Source organism: Eriocheir sinensis, unplaced genomic scaffold (assembly GCF_024679095.1).
Source record: "Eriocheir sinensis breed Jianghai 21 unplaced genomic scaffold, ASM2467909v1 Scaffold7, whole genome shotgun sequence".
Taxonomy (NCBI): Eukaryota; Metazoa; Arthropoda; class Malacostraca; order Decapoda; family Varunidae; genus Eriocheir; species Eriocheir sinensis.
Window position 1 is genome coordinate 32,501 of NW_026112053.1, and position 16,751 is coordinate 49,251.

General features: G+C 44.3%; 1 protein-coding gene across 2 annotated transcripts in view; it reads left to right on the forward strand.

Moving 5' to 3' along the window:
* Positions 1-16,751, forward strand: part of LOC126993913 (protein AAR2 homolog) — a 59,027-nt gene that overhangs the window by 16,559 nt on the left and 25,717 nt on the right. Inside the window, exon 2 of one of the 2 annotated variants that reach the window (XM_050853077.1) lies at positions 7,976-8,083. The exons of the other annotated variant lie outside the window; for it this stretch is intronic. Within the exon in view, the coding sequence (XP_050709034.1) occupies positions 7,976-8,083 (108 nt within the window). The remainder of the gene's footprint in view (positions 1-7,975; positions 8,084-16,751) is intronic. 2 annotated transcript variants of the gene reach the window in all.

The window sequence follows — 16,751 nt, forward strand, 5'->3', positions numbered from 1 at the left end:
CTACGAAAACACACATTTGACAAGGCTTTCGTAGGAGCTGAGGGTATTTCCAGGGGTAGCTATATGACCTTGGTGGTAGTGTGACCCTTCCTCTGTGCCACGAACCTAAGAATCACACACATTCGACAGGGCTTTCGTAGGAGTTGAGGGTATTTCCAAGGGTAGCTATATGACCCTGGTGGTAGTGTGACCCTTCCTCTGTGTCACGAACCTACGAAAACACACATTTGACAAGGCTTTCGTAGGAGCTGAGGGTATTTCCAGGGGTAGCTATATGACCCTGGTGGTAGTGTGACCCTTCCTCTGTGCCACGAACCTAAGAAAACACACATTTGACAAGGCTTTCGTAGGAGCTGAGGGTATTTCCATGGGTAGCTATATGACCCTGGTGGTAGTGTGACCCTTCCTCTGTGCCACGAACCTACGAAAACACACATTTGACAAGGTTTTCGTAGGAGCTGAGGGTATTTCCAGGGGTAGCTATATGACCTTGGTGGTAGTGTGACCCTTCCTCTGTGCCACGAACCTAAGAATCACACACATTCGACAGGGCTTTCGTAGGCGTTTAGGGCATTTCCAAGGGTAGCTATATGACCCTGGTGGTAGTGTGACCCTTCCTCTGTGCCACGAACCTAAGAAAACACACATTTGACAAGGCTTTCGTAGGAGTTTAGGGCATTTCCAAGGGTAGCTATATGACCCTGGTGGTAGTGTGACCCTTCCTCTGTACCACGAACCTAAGAAAACACACATTTGACAAGGCTTTCGTAGGCGTTTAGGGCATTTCCAAGGGTAGCTATATGACCCTGGTGGTAGTGTGACCCTTCCTCTGTGCCACGAACCTAAGAAAACACACATTTGACAAGGCTTTCGTAGGAGTTGAGGGCATTTCCAGGGGTAGCTATATGACCCTGGTGGTAGTGTGACCCTTCCTCTGTGCCACGAACCTAAGAAAACACTCACTAGAGCCCGATTGATCTCCTTTTCGGCCCGTGGAAATAGTTGATGTGAGGCGTGGAAGCGTATGACATTGCCCCCCTTGAAGACAGTATATCGCTCACAGTAAGGTAGGGGAGTAATGATCTTAGGTGTATTGTGAAGCCCGCTGTCCATTTGCTAAACCTCCATCCATTGAAAAAGATATTACCGTGAGAGAGAGAGAGAGAGAGAGAGAGAGAGAGAGAGAGAGAGAGAGAGAGAGAGAGGGGATGATGATGATGATGTGGAAAATTAAAAAAAACGGACTGAAATAATGAATAAAGGAAGGAAGGAAGGAAGGAGTGAGAGAAAAGAAAGTAGAAAGGAAGGAAAGAGAGGAAAGAAGGAGTGAAGGAAGGAGAAGAAAAAAAGGAAGGAAGGTAGGAAGGAAAGAAGGAAGGAAGCAAGTAGTGGAAAGAAGGAAGGAAGGAAGGAGAGGAAAAAAAAGGAAGGAAGAGGAGGAAAGAAGGAAGGAAGGACGGAAGTAGAGTAGAGAAAGAAGAAAGGAAGGAAGGAGAGGAAAGAAAAAGGAAGGAAGAGGAGGAAAGAAGGAAGGAAGGAAGGAAGTAGAGTAGAGAAAGAAGAAAGGAAGGAAGGAGAGGAAAGAAAAAGGAAGGAAGAGGAGGAAAGAAGGAAGGAAGGACGGAAGTAGAGTAGAGAAAGAAGAAAGGAAGGAAGGAGAGGAAAGAAAAAGGAAGGAAGAGGAGGAAAGAAGGAAGGAAGGATGGAAGTAGAGTAGAGAAAGAAGAAAGGAAGGAAGGAGAGGAAAGAAAAAGGAAGGAAGAGGAGGAAAGAAGGAAGGAAGGAAGGAAGTAGAGTAGAGAAAGAAGAAAGGAAGGAAGGAGAGGAAAAAAAAAAGGAAGGAAGAGGAGGAAAGAAGGAAGGAAGGACGGAAGGAAAGTAGAGAAAGATGGAAAGAAGAAGAGAGAATGAAGGGAGGCAAGGAAAGGGGGAAGCGAAGGAAGAGAGGTTCGTGTCTTTCCTGAAGCCCTCTACGTCATCACCAAGCAAGCACGATACACTGGTGGCAGCGGTGGGCTAGTGCACAGAGGGAAGGGGAAGCTAGGTTAGGTTAGGTTAGGTTAGGTTAGTTTAGGTTAGGTTAGGTTAGTTTAGGTTAGTTTAGGTTAGGTTAAGTTAGTTAAGGCTAGTTTAGGTTAGGTTAGGTTAGGTTAGTTAAGGCTAGTTTAGGTTAGGTTAGGTTAGTTTAGGTTAGGTTAGGTTAGTTAAGGTTAGTTTAGGTTAGGTTAGGTTAGTTAAGGTTAGGTTAGGTTAGGTTAGGTTAGGTTAGGTTAGGTTAGGTTAGAGGGTTGCAAGTAATCACAACAACAATAATAATGATAATAATAATAAAATGCAATTACCCGAGACTTAAACACGAGATGGGCTTTTAAAGAGGGAAGTTAAATGAACACAGAGAGTGATTAACCCCGCCTTAGAAAGAAGTATATTGAGGAAGCCAAATCAGTAAGGAGATACAACTCTATACTCCTCTGTTCACTCTCCTAGCGACAGAGGTGAGGTTGCTGTATCTCTGAATAGGGACTTGGCAATGATCACCGCTTGGAGTCAACTTTGGGGCTCCATTACCATCAATAGATCCCGTACCTTGAACCCACCTCATCCTTGTTTGCATAGTTTTGGTGAACAGATTAACCTGGTAACTGCGGGGATCATGTTTCTTAAAGGCCCTTCCCTCTTAGCGAGAAAAATGAGAAAAAATCATCACTCACGCAAACCATTTCATAAGATATATCAAAGCATTTGTGATCAGTTTATGCATCATCTATTTGGGGGGTTTATATCATGGCAAAAATGTAGCCCGTCGCTGCTACACGGTAAAGCCACAAATTTGGCCCGTCGCTGCTACACGGTAAAGCCACAAATTTGGCCCGTCGCTGCTACACGGTAAAGCCACAAATTTGGCCCGTCGCTGCTACACGGTAAAGCCACAAATTTGGCCCGTCGCTGATACACGGTAAAGCCACAAATTTGGCCTGTCGCTGCTACACGGTAAAGCCACAAATTTGGCACGTCGCTGCTATACGGTAAAGCCACAAATTTGGCCCGTCGCTGCTACACGGTAAAGCCACAAATTTGGCCCGTCGCTGCTACACGGTAAAGCCACAAATTTGGCCCGTCGCTGCTACACGGTAAAGCCACAAATTTGGCCCGTCGCTGCTACACGGTAAAACCACAAATTTGGCCCGTCGCTGCTACACGGTAAAGCCACAAATTTGGCCCGTCGCTGCTATACGGTAAAGCCACAAATTTGGCCCGTCGCTGCTACCGGGTTAAGGATGTTTCTAGTATCCGTTTGTTGGGAGTCACTCTTGATTCTAAACTGACATTTGAGAAGCACATCCGTTCCATGCCTTCCACTATTGCACAGAAGACAGGCTTACTTCGTGTGCCTCAAAATGTTTACTTGTGACTCAACTGTAATCACATCTTTTTATGCATTCATGTTGCCCCACTTTGAGTATTGTGCTCCTCTTTGGATGTCTGCTGCCAATTGCCATTTAAAGTTACTTGACAGAGCTATCAATTCAATTAAATTTATTTCTCCGGCACTTGTTCTTGTTCTTGATCATCGGCGTCAAGTTGGTGTCCTTAGCATTTTATTTAAAGTTCTTAAGAATGATCGGCATCCCTGGCACAATGCTTTGCCTGATCATTTTACTCCTGCCCGGGTCACGAGGTTTGCTCTTAGTCAAAACGATCTTGCTTTTAATCCTGTGAATTTTTGTACGACACAATTCTCACGATGTTTTCTCCCGTCGTTGACAAATTTATGGAATCAGTTACCCAAAGAGATTGTCCTTTCTGCAGACATTTCTACATTTAAGTCTCGTGTGAATGACTTTTTGAAACAGTTATCTTATTTTTCCTCCTTTTAGCTTTGACTGGCCAGCTTCTTAACTATTCGTTGCCTTTGCTTCTCTCCAGTACCTTTTGGTATTTTGTGTGGTTCAACTTGTATCTGCACCCTGAGGAGAGGTTTTGGTAGCTTATCATAATAATAATAATAATAATAATAATAATAATAATAATAATAATAACAATAATAATAATAATAATAATAATAATAATAATAATAATAATAATAATAACAATAATAATAATAATAATAATAATAATAATAATAATAATAATAATAATAATAATAATAATAACAATAATAATAATAGCCACCCAACTGCCCAACCTATTAAAGAAGTCAGTCAATTCGTTTTGTGCCTAGATTAAGAAAGCTAACCAATAGGAAGAAGTAGATGGGTAGAGAAGGTAGAGAGAAGGATAGAGAGACAGAGGGGGAGAGATTTGTTTGTATGGAACGAGAGAGAGAGAGAGAGAGAGAGAGAGAGAGAGAGAGAGAGAGAGAGAGAGAGAGAGAGAGAGACATGACTGCACTGAAGGGAAAAGAAAAATAATTGATAAAGACAAAAATGGATTGAAACAGTGGATAGATAGGAAGGAAGGAAGGAAAGGAAGGAAGGAAGGAAAGGAAAGGAAGGAAGGAAGGAAGGAAGGAAGGAAGGAAGGAAGGAAAGAGAGGAAAGATAGAAAGAGGAAAGGAAGAAAGGAAGGAAAGAAGGAAGGAAGGAAGGAGAGGAAAGAAAGAAAGAGGAAAGGAAGAAAGGAAGGAAAGAAGGAAGGAAGGGAGAAGAAGAAAGAAAGAAAGAGGAAAGTAAGAAATGAGGGAAAGAAAGAAGGAAGGAAGGAGAGGAAAGAAAAATAAGGAATAGAGAAGGAAGCAGAAGAAGAAGAAGAAGAAGAAGAAGACGAAGACAGGTGAAATGAATGAAATAAAGAAAATAGGAAAACAATTGATAAAGAAGAAAAGTAAGGAATAGAGAAGAAACAGGAAGAAGAAGAAGAAGAAGAAGAAGAAGAAGAAGAAGAAGAAGAAGACAGAGATGAGATGAATGAAATAAATGAAATAGGAAAACAATTGATAAAGAAGAAAAATAAGGAATATAGAAGAAACAGGAAGAAGAAGAAGAAGAAGAAGAGGAAGACAGAGATGAGATGAATGAAATAAAGGAAATAGGAAAACATGATAAAGAAGAAAAATAAGGAATAGAGGAGAAACAGGAAGAAGAAGAAGAAGAAGAAGAAGATAGAGATGAGATGAATGAAATAAAGGAAATAGGAAAACAATTTATAAAGAAGAAAAATAAGGAATATAAAAGAAACAGGAAGAAGAAGAAGAAGAAGAAGAAGAAGAAGAAGAAGAAGAAGAAGAAGAAGAAGAAAAAGACAGAGATGAAATAAATGAAATAAAGGAAATAGGAAAACAATTGATAAAGAAAACATAGATAGACTTGACAAATGAGAACAAAGAAGAAAAAACAAACAAAAAAAAACGAAGTACTTGAAAACATACAAAATCAATACGGGTTTAATACAGACCTCGTCAAAGCCATTCCTTAATAAAACAAAAACAATAAAATATGAAAACATGAAAATAACGAAAAAATAAGAAAACATTAGACCAGTAACCTCTTTCGTCTTCCTGGGATCTCCTTAAAAGGGATTAGATCGTAAGGTTAATGATTTGCAGTCCCATTACCCCCCCCCCCACACCCCTGAATCCTACCCCCCCACACCCTCTCTCCCTCCACACCTCCCCCCTAAAACCCCCCTCCTCCCCCCTTACACCTGGCCCCTTAAAACCCCTTCCTCCCCCCTTACACCTGCCCCCCTAAACCCCTCCCTCCCCCCTTACACCTGCCCCGCCTAAAAACCCCTCCTCCCCCCATACACCTGCCCCCCTTAACCCCCTTCCTCCCCCCTTACACCTCCCCCCCTATACCCCCCTCCTCCCCCCTTACACCTGTCCCATATATTCAGTGATGCCAACTAAGAGAAACATGTTAGCCCATACAAATGTTACCAATGGAATAAAAAAGGGAAGGATATGTGGATTACTCTGATGGTGGTGGGGAGGTGGAGGAAGAGGAAGTGGAGAGAGAGAGGGTGGAGAGAGAGGGGGAAAAGGAATGGAGGGAAAGAGAGGAAATGGAGAAGAGGGAGAAGAGGAAAGAGAACAGAAGAGAGAGAGAGAGAGAGAGAGAGAGAGAGAGAGAGAGAGAGAGAGAGAGAGAGAGAGAGAGAGAGAGAGAGAAGAGGAAATAGAGGAAAAAAAGAGTTAAAAGGGAGAAGAGAGGAGATGAAGAAGAGGAAAGAGAACAGAAGAAAAGGGAGAGAGAGAGAGAGAGAGTGAGAGAGAGAGAGAGAGAGAGAGAGAGAGAGAGAGAGAGAGAGAGAGAGAGAGAGAGAGAGAGAGAAGAGGAAATAGAGGAAAAAAAGAGTTAAAAGGGAGAAGAGAGGAGATGAAGAAGAGGAAAGAGAACAGAAGAAAAGGGAAGAGAGAGAGAGAGAGAGAGAGAGAGAGAGAGAGAGAGAGAGAGAGAGAGAGAGAGAGAGAGAGAGAGAGAGAGAGAGAGAGAGAGAGAGAGAGAGAAGGAGGGATAAGAAAAGGGAGATGAAGAGAGGAGATAAAGAAACAGATTGGGGCCCACACTCCCAAATTTGATAAGGCTTTCGTAGAGGTTTATAAATACTTCTTTGGGTAGTTTTATAAGAGATACAAGCTGGAGAGTGAAATAAACCATCTATCTATCTCTATCCTTTTATCTATCTATCTATCTATCTATCAATCAGTTAATCGCTTGTATGTTGCCTAAGTTGACCTTTATTTATTCTCCCATACATAAAAACTGGATACATAACACACACACACACACACACACACACACACACACACACACACACACACACACACACACACACACACACACACATATCCGCGTTCCTCCCATAAGCCTTAACCAAACTCTATTGAGACTTTCCATTGGCTTTGACTGCGTGTTAAATAAATTGTCCCATTACCGTGTGTGTGTGTGTGTGTGTGTGTGTGTGTGTGTGTGTGTGTCTGTCTGTCTGAGTCCCACCCATCGAAAATCTCTCTCTCTCTCTCTCTCTCTCTCTCTCTCTCTCTCCTCCCCCCGTTGTGTTGTTTATGTAATATGTAAAAAAAATGAAGATTAGGAGGAGGAGGAGGAGGAGGGGGAAGAGGAGGAGGAGGAGGAGGGGGAAGAGGAGGAGGGGAAGGGGGAGGAGGAAGAGGAGGAGGAGGGGGAGGAGGAGGAGGAGGAGGAGGAGGAGGAGGAGGAGGTACAGGTGTGCATAGTGGTGATAGGGGATTGAGAGAGAGAGAGAGAGAGAGAGAGAGAGAGAGAGAGAGAGAGAGAGAGAGAGAGAGAGAGAGAGAGAGAGAGAGAGAGGATGTTCAGAGCACCCAGCCTATGGTCCATATTCGTAAAGCCAGTGAGTATTTTGAAACATTGGATCAGTTTTCCTCGGAGGCGACGTTTCTCAAGAACATGTTATTAAGAGATAGGAAGGAGCCTTTGATCGTAGGGTTTGTTGCGCAAGGAAGGGATCATTTTTGTTGCCCTATACTTTGAACACCTTCTAGCTTAACAATGTCCTTCGCTTGGTGGGGAGACCAATACTGTACTGCATATTCCAAGTGGGGTCTGACTAAACCATTGTACAGTGGAGGTATTACATCTTTATTTTTGAATGAGTTGTTTCTCTGAATGAAGCCCAACATTCTGTTCGCTTTATTCGCTGCGTCGATGCATTGCTGTGAGAATTTAAAGGCCGGCATTGTAAGACACTTTGGCTTCTCACATCAGTTATTTCTAAAGGTCAAAGAGGGGATCAATCAGGTTCTAATAAGTGGGGTTTTTTAGGCTCAGGGTACAGAAGAAGGGTCGAACTACCACCAGGGTCATAAAACTACTTCTGAAAATGCCCAAAACTGCTACGAAAGCCTTGTCAAATACGTGAACTTGGACGACGAAATGTTTAAAAATGCAGCCCAAGGTTTGACGAGATTTTAACACCCAGGTCCTTGACGCATTGGACGCTTAAGAGCCTCACGCCTCGCATTTCGTAATTGAATCTTCTATTTTTTTTCCAGTTTGAAGAACCTGGCCCTTATCTATAATAAAGGCATCTCCCATGTATTGAACCAAGCTGAGATTCTACATAAATCATTTTGGAAGCTTTGTCTGTCTTGGGATGAGAGGTAAGTTACCAATCTTCGTGTTGTCATCAAATTAAGTAATAAAACTGGTGAGTTCTACATTGGCGTCATGGATGTAAATTATGAATACCACTGGGCCAAGAACTGAGCCCTGAAGGACGCCACTAGTGACTGGCGCCCACTCTGAGGCAGCTCCATCAATCACCATCCCTTGCTGTCTCCTGCACAACCAATCAGCGATCCACTGGTGAACTCTTCATTCAATACCTAGCTGTTTGATTTTATGTATTATATTGTGTGGAACTTTATCACACGCTCTTTGAAAATCCAGATAGACTACGCGTCGATTGATTTAGTTACGCCATAGACTAGGAAAAGGTCGCTATAATAAATAAGTAGATTCGACAAGCAGGATCTCTCGTTTCGGAAGTCCTGTGAATCCGAAAATACTGGATAGCTTCCCGGAGGTGACTTACGTAATTTTCAGTAATTACGTTCTCAAGTAGCTTATGTAATACTAAAGTTAGACTAATGGGCCAGTAATTACCCACTATCTTTATCTCCTTTCCTAGACATTAGCGTTCTTCCAATCAGCAGGGACTATGCCATTTTGCTGTGTGTGTGTGTGTGTGTGTGTGTGTGTGTGTGTGTGTGTGAGAGAGAGAGAGAGAGAGAGAGAGAGAGAGAGAGAGAGAGAGAGAGAGAGAGAGAGAGAGAGAGAGAGAGAGAGAGAGAGAGAGAGAGAGAGAGGTAAATAACAGGTAGCTTCACAGGTAAGGGAGTGGAGAGAGAGAGAGAGAGAGAGAGAGAGAGAGAGAGAGAGAGAGAGAGAGAGTCGATTGAAATAGAGAGATAAAGAGCCAGGTAAGGGAGAGAGAGAGAGAGAGAGAGAGAGAGAGAGAGAGAGAGAGAGAGAGAGAGAGAGAGAGAGAGAGAGAGAGAGAGAGAGAGAGAGAGAGAGAGAGAGAGAGAGAGAGAGAGAGAGAGAGAGAGAGAGAGAGAGAGAGAGAGAGAGAGAGAGAATTAGAGATAGAGAGAGAGAGAGAGGGGGTGGGGGGGGAGGGGGGGCTGACTGAAAGAGAGAGAGAGAGAGAGAGAGAGAGAGAGAGAGAGAGAGAGAGAGAGAGAGAGAGAGAGAGAGAGAGAGAGAAACATACATACATACATACATACATACATACAGGAAACTCGAGATAGAGATAGAGGGAGTGATGGCTGGGCTGGGGGCGGCAGGTGGGGGGCGGTGGGGGGGTAAGGGGGGGGCGGGGGGCGTCAGAAAGAGGGGGGCGCCGCACCCTTGGCTCACCTGAGAAGAAGCAGGGCGCTGAACAGAGATGGCAGGGAGGGAGGTGCGTCTCATCATTGCAGGGGGGGCTGTGGGGGGGGCGGGGGGGGGCGCCTCCACCTCCACCACCACCACCACCACCACCACCACCACCAGGGGGGGCGGGGGGGCGGGGGGTGCCAACAGGTGGGCTCTCTTCTGCGGCGGCGGATGAAGAGAGAGAGGGGCGCAGAGGAGGAGTGGAAGCCCCAAGCTATCCCACGCCTCGCACGCCCCTGGGGGAGGTTTGAGGCGCCGCGGGGGCTCACAGGAGGGTCGTGGGCGTGGGCGGGGAGGGCGTGTGGCCATGGGGGGCGTGTGTGTGTGGAGCGGCCATGGTGCACTACATGAGAGCCCGCGAGTGTGTGTGTTCGCACCACCGCCTCAGCAGCAAGACTGACTGCCCGGAGAGCTGCCGACTGCCGAGGTTGCCAAGCTTCCCGCGGCTCACAATCACGCCCGAAAATAGCCCAAAAGTAGCCCAATATCAGAAACAACATATGAAATTGGGCTATATATCGTTTGTAATGCTAAAAATATTAATCCTTGTGGCTTTCCTTGTGTTTTTAATGTTTCTCTATGTTCTTTATACTGCTTGGAGCCTCCCGCGGACACTCACGCCCGAAAATAGCCCAAAAGTAGCCCAGCACCACGAGTAACATGTCATTTTTTTTTATATATAACGTTTTTAGTACGATAAAATGTTATCTCTCCTGACTCTTTGATTAGATTAGACAGAGATTAGTTGAATCTTCAAGCGGACACACCCACACGCCCGAAAATAGCCCAAAAATAGCCAATATCACGAGTAACATGTGAAATTGGGTTGAATAACGTTTGTGGTGCGAGAAATAGTAATCCTTGTGATTTATTTGTGTTTCTTAATGCTATTTTATATTTTTTTTCAAGTTAGATCTACTCACGAACACACACACGCCCGAAAATAGCCCAAAAGTAGCCAATATCACGAGTAATATGTGAAATTGGGTTGAGTAATGTTTGTGGTGCGAGAATTGGTAATCCTTGTGACTTATTTGTGTTTTTTAATGCTTTTTTATATTTTTTTCAAGTTAGATCTACTCGCGAACACACACACGCCCGAAAATAGCCCAAAAATAGCCCAACACCAGGAGTAACATGTGAAATTGGGTTGAATAATGTGTCTAGTGCGAGAATTAGTAATCCTTGTGAGTTTTTTGTGTTAATTTGTGTTTCTTAATGCTTTTTTTAATTTTATTTTTAAGTTATAGCTACCCGCGAACGCACACACGCCCGAAAATAGCCCAAAAGTAGCCAATATCACGAGTAATATGTGAAATTGGGTTGAATAATGTTTGTGGTGCGAGAAATAGTAATCCTTGTGAGTTTTTTGTGTTAATTTGTGTTTCTTATTTTGTTTTTTTTAAGTTTGAGCTACCCGCGAACACACACACGCCCGAAAATAGCCCAAAAGTAGCCCAACACCACGAGTAACATGTAAAATTGGGCTATATAACGTTTGTAAGGCTAAAAATATTAATACTTGTGGCTTTCCTTGTGTTTTTTTATGTTTCTCTATGTTCTTAATCCTACTTGGAGCTTCCCGCGGACACTCACGCCCGAAAATAGCCCAAAAATAGCCCAACACCAGGAGTAACATGTGAAATTGGGTTGAATGTGTCTAGTGCGAGAAATAGTAATCCTTGTGAGTTTTTTGTGTTAATTTGTGTTTCTTAATGCTTTTATTTTTTTCAAGTCCTACCCGCGAACACACACACGCCCGAAAATAGCCCAAAAGTAGCCCAATATCAATAGCAACATATGAAATTGAGCTATATATCGTTTGTAATGCTAAAAATATTAATCCTTGTGGCTTTCCTTGTGTTTTTAATGTTTCTTTATGTTCTTAATCCTACTTGGAGCTTCCCGCGGACACTCACGCCCGAAAATAGCCCAAAAGTAGCCCAACGCCACGAATAACATGTGAAACTGGGCTATATAACGTTTGTAACGCTAAAAATATTAATCCTTGTGGCTTTCCTTGTGTTTTTTATGTTTCTCTACTTGGAGCTTCCCGCGGACACTCACGCCCGAAAATAGCCCAAAAGTAGCCCAACACCATGCAGGAATTACATGTCATTTTTTTCATTTTTTTATATATATATATATATAACGGTTTTAGTACGAGAAAATGTTATCTCTCCTGACTCTAAGATTAGATTAGACAGAGATTAGTTGAATTTTCCCGCGGACACACCCACACGCCCGAAAATAGCCCAAAAGTAGCCCAACACCGGGAGTAACGTGTTGAATTGGGCTACATAACGTTTTAATGCCAGAAATAGTAACCTTTGTAACTATTTATACTTCTTTGTTTCGGTTTTATATTAAGGGAACAGAGCTTAGTTAGAGGTACCCGCGGACTCCATCCCAAAAATATCGCAAAAGTAGCCCAATACCGGGAGTAACATATGTTGAATTGGGTTGCATAACGTTTTAATGCGAGAAATAGTAACCTTTGTAACTTCATTTATACTTCTTTGTTTCGGCTTTATATTAAGGGAACAGAGCTTAGTTTGAGGTACCCGCGGACTCCACCCCAAATTATCGCAAAAGTAGCCCAACACCGGGAGTAACATATGTTGAATTGGGTTACATAACGTTTTAATGCGAGAAATAGTAACTTTTGTAACTTCATTTATACTTCTTTGTTTGGGTTTTATATTAAGGGAACAGAGCTTATAGTTAGAGGTACCCGCGGACTCCACCCCAAATTATCGCAAAAGTAGCCCAACACCCGGAGTAACGTGGTAAGTAGTTATATAACGTTTGTAATGCGAGAAATATCAACCTTTGGGACTGCTTTTATATTTCTTTATGATTTATACGTTCTCTATCATTTGGAGCTCCCCTCGGAGACACATACCTCAAAAAATAGCCCAACGGTAGGAGTAAGAGAGAGAGAGAGAGAGAGAGAGAGAGAGAGAGAGAGAGAGAGAGAGATGAGTTTGAGCTTCCCGGGCACTCATAAACACCCAAAATAGCCCAAAACTAGCCCAACACGAGTATGCAAGACTTAATTTCTCTATTAATATATAAACAAAACAGTCTTAGTGTTAATGCAATCCGTTAACAACCCAAAATAGCCCAAAACTAGCCCAACACGAGTATACAAGACTTAATTTCTCTATTAATATATAAACAAAACAGTCTTAGTGTTAATGCAATCCGTTAATAAAGCACAGAGAAACTAAGGATCGTATCTGATATACAAAACCCGCAACCCGCAACTCCAAAAAAATGGCCGTATTCTAAAACATTTCGTCGCCCAAGCTCACATATATGACAAGGCTTTCCTAGGAGCTTTCTGTATTTCCAGGAGTAGTTTTATGACCCTGGTGGTAGTCTGACCCTTCCTCTGTACCATGAACCTAAAGAAACATATTTGACAAGGCTTTCATAGGAGCTTGAGGCATTTCCAGGAGTAGTTTTATGACCCTGGTGGTAGTCTGACCCTTCCTCTGTACCATGAACCTAAAGAAACATATTTGACTAGGCTTTCATAGGAGCTTGAGGCATTTCCAGGGGTAGTTTTATGACCCTGGTGGTAGTCTGACCCTTCCTCTGTACCATGAACCTAAAGAAACATATTTGACAAGGCTTTCATAGGAGCCTTGTCAAGGTAGTTTTATGACCCTGGTGGTAGTGTGACCCTTCCTCTGTACCATGAACCTAAAGAAACATATTTGACTAGGCTTTCATAGGAGCTTGAGGCATTTCCAGGGGTAGTTCTATGACCCTGGTGGTAGTCTGACCCTTCCTCTGTACGATGAACCTAAAAAAACATATTTGACAAGGCTTTCCTAGGAGCTTGAGGCATTTCCAGGGGTAGTTTTATGACCCTGGTGGTAGTCTGACCCTTCCTCTGTACCATGAACCTAAAGAAACATATTTGACAAGGGTTTCATAGGAGCTTGAGGCATTTCCAGGGGTAGTTTTATGACCCTGGTGGCAGTCTGACCCTTCTTGTGTACCGTGAACCTAGAGAAACACATACTTGACAAGGCTTTCCTAGGAGTTTTCTGCATTTCCAGGGGTAGTTTAATGGCCCTGGTGGTAGTGTGTCCATTCTTGTGTACCATGAACCTAGAGAAACATATTTGACAGGGCTTTCCTAGGAGCTTGAGGCATTTCCTAGGGTAGTTTTATGACCCTGGTAGTCTGACCCTTCTTTTGTACCATGAACCTAAAGAAACATATTTGACAAGGCTTTCATAAGAGCTTGAGGCATTTCCAGGGGTAGTTTCATGACCCTGGTGGTAGTCTGACCCTTCCTCTGTACCATGAACCTAAAGAAACATATTTGACAAGGGTTTCCTAGGAGCTTGAGGCATTTCCAGGGGTAGTTTCATGACCCTGGTGGTAGTCTGACCCTTCCTCTGTACCATGAACCTAAAGAAACATATTTGACAAGGCTTTCCTAGGAGCTTTCTGCATTTCCAGGAGTAGTTTTATGACCCTGGTGGTAGTCTGACCCTTCCTCTGTACCGTGAACCTAAAAAAAAACTCATGAGAACCCGATTAATCTCCTTTTCGGGTTTTAGAAATAGTTGATGTTGGAGGCGGAAGGGTCTGAAAATACCGCATCCAAAATATTTCCCACATCGCCCCTTCTAAAACAGCCCAAATGCCAACTTTCCCGCAGACCCAGACGCCATTGGTAGCCCAAAATAGCCCAACATTAACACGCCAACCCGCGTCCTGCAGACAACACCCACCAGCAGCTTTTATGCCTGAACGCCTTGAGAACCAGCAGGTTGTTGTTGTTGTTGTTGTTGTTGTGTTGAGAACTTAAGTCCCACTCCGCCGTGAACAGCCGCGACAAATCCCCGAGGAACGCCTTGGCCCAGGTCGGTGACGTGTCGGCCACTCTCAACAAGAGTCGTGGTGTCGGCGCAATACTTGCCACGCCGGCACAGCAGCACGTCGTCGCCTCGGCGGTGTGCACGATATAGGCAACGATTAGCACCCGACATTGGGCGATAGGTCGGCGTACTGCGTGAGATTAATGGAATTTAAGATGTTAACGTGTTTTTGAATGCCGATAAAACGCCGGTATAATTATTGAAGTCGGCGTCTTGTCGACAGTGTATCGCCGAAAAGCCGACGAATGTGTCGGCGAAGCAGATACGACGTCAGTCGTCAGAGTTCGGCGACGTGTCGACGCAATATCAGCGACTTGCCTGCGGTAAGACATCAGTGTGGCGGCAGCCAGCACACGCCGCACTTTTTACGCAGGCTGCATCGCGCTGGGCTCGCCGATCACTCGCCGGCATCTCGCCGTGATCCGGCACGATACCAGCTGACGTTTTTTTAATTTTTTTTTATTTATTTATTTATTTATTTATTTTTTTATCCACGAGACGTCGGCGACGTAAGCGAACACACGCCGTTATTCGCCGGGTCATCAGCGCCGCCGCCGCACCGCCGTGTTGCCGACGTCTTCTCGCCGAAAGGTGACAGTGTCGCGAAGCTCCGCGACGTTTTGTCGCAGCATCAAGTCATCGTGGCCCTTCACGTAAAACTGCCGACTCGTGGCACGCATCGGCGACACGCCCCGACTGTCAACGATTTTGTTCACGGTTAGTCACGATCATGGGTTTTGACACGTCGTGACTTTGTCTTCGTCATTTACGGCGGGGTAGAGAGGGGCTTGAATTCAAGTTTACAGCGACACAAGTAGAAACAGCCCCAAGACCCGCAGCTCGCCTCGCCACTAGGAGCAGGGTTGTCAAGGTTGCGGGTTATAGATCCAAGCCGGCAATTTTTTGAGGTATCACTGGAAATATTTGTTAGCTGAGAAATTGCGGGATATAATTTCTGTTCTGTTACGGGTTGACGAGCATTGTACGCTTTCTGTCACGATGGTGACACTTGTGGAGGGCCCAGGGCCATGTCCTCAAACATGTCGGGGCCCGCACACCCACCTTGGAGAAGGCTTTCGTGGTGGTTGTGGGTATTTCCGTTGGTAGCTTTATGATCCAGTGATAGTTTGACGAGGCTTCTGCACCAACGATGTAAAAAATTAAAAAAAACACTCATAAGAACCCGATGTGTCTCCTTTGAAGACTTTTAAAATAGTTATTGTGAGAGTCGACAGTGTCTCATGCAGAATACGGGCCTTGTTAGACTTCTCTCCGTGAACGCGGGAGTGAGGCAGGGCTGTGTCCTTGCCCCATCACTTTTCAACACCTGCATGGACTGGGCACTAGGCAGAATTGTGGACCAGTCATTGTGGGGCATCCATCGACAATACCAGGGTCACTGACCTTGTTTTTGCCGATGATGCAGTAATCCTGGCGGAGTCGCTGGAGGTTCTGGTGATGGCTCTCCAGGCACTGCACGAGGAGGCGAAGCCCTTGGGACTGCAGGTGTCCTGGGCTAACACCAAGGTACAGGTGTTCGGAGGCTTGCTGGATGACACAGTAGAGTTTGTTCATGTGTGTGGCGAGGAACATTGTTATACTGGAAAATTTCATACACCTTGGTAGCGTAGTGCAGAACAACGGTAAGTCTCGCCAGGAAACCACAATTATTATTATCATTATTATTAATATTATTATTATTATTATTATTATTATTATTATTATTATTATTATTAGTAGTAGTAGTAGTAGCAGTAGTAGTAGTAATAGTAATAGTAGTAGTAATAGTAGCAGCAGTAGTAGTAGTAGTAATAGTAGTAGTAGTAATAGTAGTAGTAATAGTAGCAGCAGTAGTAGTAGTAGTAGTAGTAATAGTAGTAGTAGTAGTAGTTGTTGTTGTTGTTGTTGTTGTTGTTGTTGTAGAAGCACCGCAGGGCAGAACAGTGAGAACAGTGGGTCTCCTCAAGAAGTCTTACGGCAGAATGGCTTGGCCCACGGTGTTATGAACGCTATCACCGGCTATACGGGCACGTGGCACGCTCTCCAGAACACGACCTGCCCATGGCGTGTTGCTGTGACCAACAACCCCGTGTGGAGGAGGCCAAGGGGACGCCCACAAACTATCCAGAGAGGCAGCTAAGAATCGCTCATTAAGGGAAAGAATTAAGAAAACACTCGGGCGGGTCATGTCATACGTGGAACAGGAACCAGACGGACAACCAAAGTAAGGAGGTGGAGGACGTTGGGAAAGGCCTGTGATGATGATGATGTTGGGCTATTTTGGGCTATATTTGTACGTGTATGTCCGCGGGTAATTCACTGATGATTTGGCAGGGGCGAGAAGGGCCCGGCACCCCCCCTCCCCCCTGCTCTCTCTCTCTCTCTCTCTCTCTCTCTCTCTCTCTCTCTCTCTCTCTCTCTCTCTCTCTCTCTCTCTCTCTCTCTCTCTCTAACGACCTCTTCACTGTTTATGACGTAACCA